This window comes from Sphaeroforma arctica, assembly GCF_001186125.1.
Source record: "Sphaeroforma arctica JP610 unplaced genomic scaffold supercont1.3528, whole genome shotgun sequence".
In the NCBI taxonomy this organism is placed as follows: Eukaryota; class Ichthyosporea; order Ichthyophonida; genus Sphaeroforma; species Sphaeroforma arctica.
The window spans coordinates 1-3,350 of NW_014037030.1; the positions used below are offsets into that span (position 1 = coordinate 1).

Here is a 3,350-nt window from a genome sequence, read left to right on the forward strand (position 1 = left end):
TATATATATATATACAACACACACACAATATATATATATATATATATATATATATATAATAATAATACATATATATATATATATATATATATATATATATATATAAATATATAGCAGCAAACCCCGAAAACACACTAGATGGAACTAGAATTAGGTAGTTAAAGTTTATACACCTTAGCATATTTATATCGTTAGGCTGCAAGTTGAATGTAAAGTTGATTGTATATGTATATTTTTACACGTTTGTGTGATCAAATATGTCTGCATATATACCTGTATACCATGTTTGTCCACCAATAACAGCTCGGAGAGGAACCGTTTGTTTTTACCATCCTGTCTTAGTGGTGACCACACATGGAGACCATTCCATAAACCACTTGTAAAGTTACAAAAAGTATCTTATATACTATGTATCCGTGTATACACAAGCACTTATATAGTATGTATCCATTCATATACACGTACTTACACGCCACTTTCATATTATACTCCCAGGCCGGTGAGGAACCGTTTGTCAGTACCATTTTGCCCAAAGGCGTGTTCCGCCAGAGAGACGATACCCCCAAAGCACAGCGAGCTGTTGCACTGTTTGACTTTGAGACAAATGAAGACGACTGCCTGCCATTCACAAAGGGTGATGTGTTGACTATCACTAACGTCGACACGGGGGAAGAGGGGTGGTGGGAGGCTATGCTCGCTGGGGAGATAGGTGAGTGTTGTTTGCGAGTGTTGTGTGTGTGTGTATGTGTGTATGTGCGCATGTATGTATGTGTGTATGTGTGTGTGCATGTGTGTATGTATGTATGTGCGTATGTGTGTATGTATGTATGTGTGTCTGTGTGTATATATGTGTATGTGTGTGTATGTGTGTGTGTATATGTGTGTGTATGTGTGTATGTATGTGTGTGTGTATATGTGTATGTATGTATGTATGTGTATGTGTGTGTGTTCGCGCGCGCGTGTGTGTTTGTGTGTGTGTGTGTGTGTGTGTTTGTGTTCATCATGCTTGCGTGTGTGTGTAGTGTGTGTCTTTCTGTGCAAATGTACACGTGTGTGTATGTTCTATGCACGAGTGCTGTGCGTCCACTGGCTGTCTCTATTGTGAGTAGTGGGGAGGATGGCTTTTTAGAAGCTATGTTGAACAGAGAGATAGGCGAGCGCTGCATTTGTCTTGTGTTTGCGGCTGCAATGTATGTATATATATGTGTGATATGAATGTATGTGTATGTGTCTGATCTGTATGTCTATGTGCGATATATGTGCATACGTACGTAATGTGCACGTACCGTATCTGATCACAGGTTTTAGGGGTCTAGTCTAAACCCTAAACCATCAAACCCTAAAACCTGTATATGAACACGTGGACATATGAACTTTTAAACTAGCCTCATGTAGGTTTCAGCACCAATATGCGACTGAACGGCATTCGGGTGTTTCCCGTGCGTTATAAATTGTCCCCAATTAGCAACGTCCGCGGCCCACAAATTTCAGTTCTATGCCAAAAAACATATATATATGGGTTCAAATTTGCCATTTCTGAATTCTTCCACTATAACTGTACTGTGCGTGAAGGGCCGTGATGTCTCATCCTATCGCATACGTATGCCTCTGGGTGTATCAATTGGGTGTGTGGAGGTACATCACAGATACACAACGGAATAACGTTTTAACGCCATAGTGTTCAAATAGCACATTATTGCAGTTGCGTCGCAGATGTATTACTGGAATGAGGTTCGGGTGCCGTGGTATTCAAATATCACATTCACTGTATCACAATACTGTTCCGTCCTATATCTCCCACACGTAGTTCAGGTTGTGTGCTATGTAGACACATGAGGTGCACTCAATGGGTTGCCATGCACATGTCACATTGTGTGTGTTTGAGATTGTGTGCTATGCATATACCTCCTTTCTCTCTCCTTTCCTTGACTGTTGTTATGACGTGCACTCAATAGCTTGTCGTGTTCATGTCGTATTGTTTGTTTAGGTATCATTCCCGAGAATTATGTTGAGTTGCTGGACGATGAAGCCGCGGTGCAGAACAATTTGTGGAACAGGAATCGGCAGAGGTGAGTATCGTATGTGGTATAAAGTACCTACAATGGAGTATATAGTATTAAGTATATAGTACAAAGTATGTGGTATAAAGTACCTACAATGAAGCATATAGTATTAAGTATATAGTACAATTTATGTGGTATAAAGTACCTACAATGAAGTATATAGTATTAAGTATATAGTATAAAGTATGTGGTATAAAGTACCTACAATGAAGTATATATAGTATTAAGTATATAGTATAAATTATGTGGTATGAAGTACCTACAAGGAAGTATTTAGTTTTAAGTATATAGTACAAAGTATGTGGTATAAAGTACCTACAATGACGTATAAAGTACAAAGTATATAGTATAAAGTATTTAGTATAAAGTATGTGGTATAAAGTACCTACAATGACGTATAATGTACAAAGTATATAGTATAAAGTATGTGGTATAAAGTATGTAGAATAAAGAATATATTACAAAGTATATAGTATAAAGTTTCTATAATAAAGCACATAGTATAATGTATTTATAAGTCATACAAAATACGAACTATCTATAATCCAGGATATTCTTCTCATGTCGACACTTTCTGAACATTTTTCTCGCTCTCATACGTGCCCCTATAGCCTCAAAGGCATCACAGACGAATACGCTTTCCAATTCATAACGATGAAAGGGGTTACCCTAGTGTTTACAGTGTGTGCGACTACTGTGCTCTATCCGTATATTCTACACCTACCTTTCGCGAAACTTATAACCCACGTGCCGGCCTAGTTAGGCACATTTATATATATAGTACTAGTACGTTTTGTTCCGGTATGCGAATAGTTTATGTGCATGTACATCTTTATACGTGGACATGTACATGCGCGTATATACACTGTATATGCAGCAGTCTCAGTCCCATATCTGTGCATAACTATACACAAAGGAAGTATACATTACATCTTAATTTGTCTAAGACTATACATATAATATGTATCACACAGCGAGAGTGACGCTGGGCCCGAAGCCCTGCCCGAGCGAGACACTGAAGCGGCGGCAGAAAAACAGAGAGTGGAGGAGGAGCTAGAGATGCTCAAGGCACAACAGGCTGAACTATTGGAACAGCAATCACTGGCACTGGAACATCAGGCACGTACACAAATATAGGCGTATATTATTGATCATTATGTGTATATTATATATATATATATATATATATATATATATATATATATATATATCTATCTATATATCTATATATCTATATATGTAGGTATGTATGTATGAATGTATGTATATATAAATGTATATACATAC

At 37.5% G+C, this 3,350-nt stretch overlaps 1 protein-coding gene across 1 annotated transcript; it reads left to right on the top strand.

Moving 5' to 3' along the window:
* Positions 1-495: 495 nt before the first annotated feature.
* On the top strand, positions 496-709 carry SARC_13637 (hypothetical protein; the record flags this gene model as incomplete). Its single annotated transcript, XM_014292233.1, has 1 exon — positions 496-709. A coding segment is annotated over one exon (214 nt), but the record flags the coding sequence as incomplete, so codon positions are not given.
* Positions 710-3,350: the final 2,641 nt, after the last annotated feature.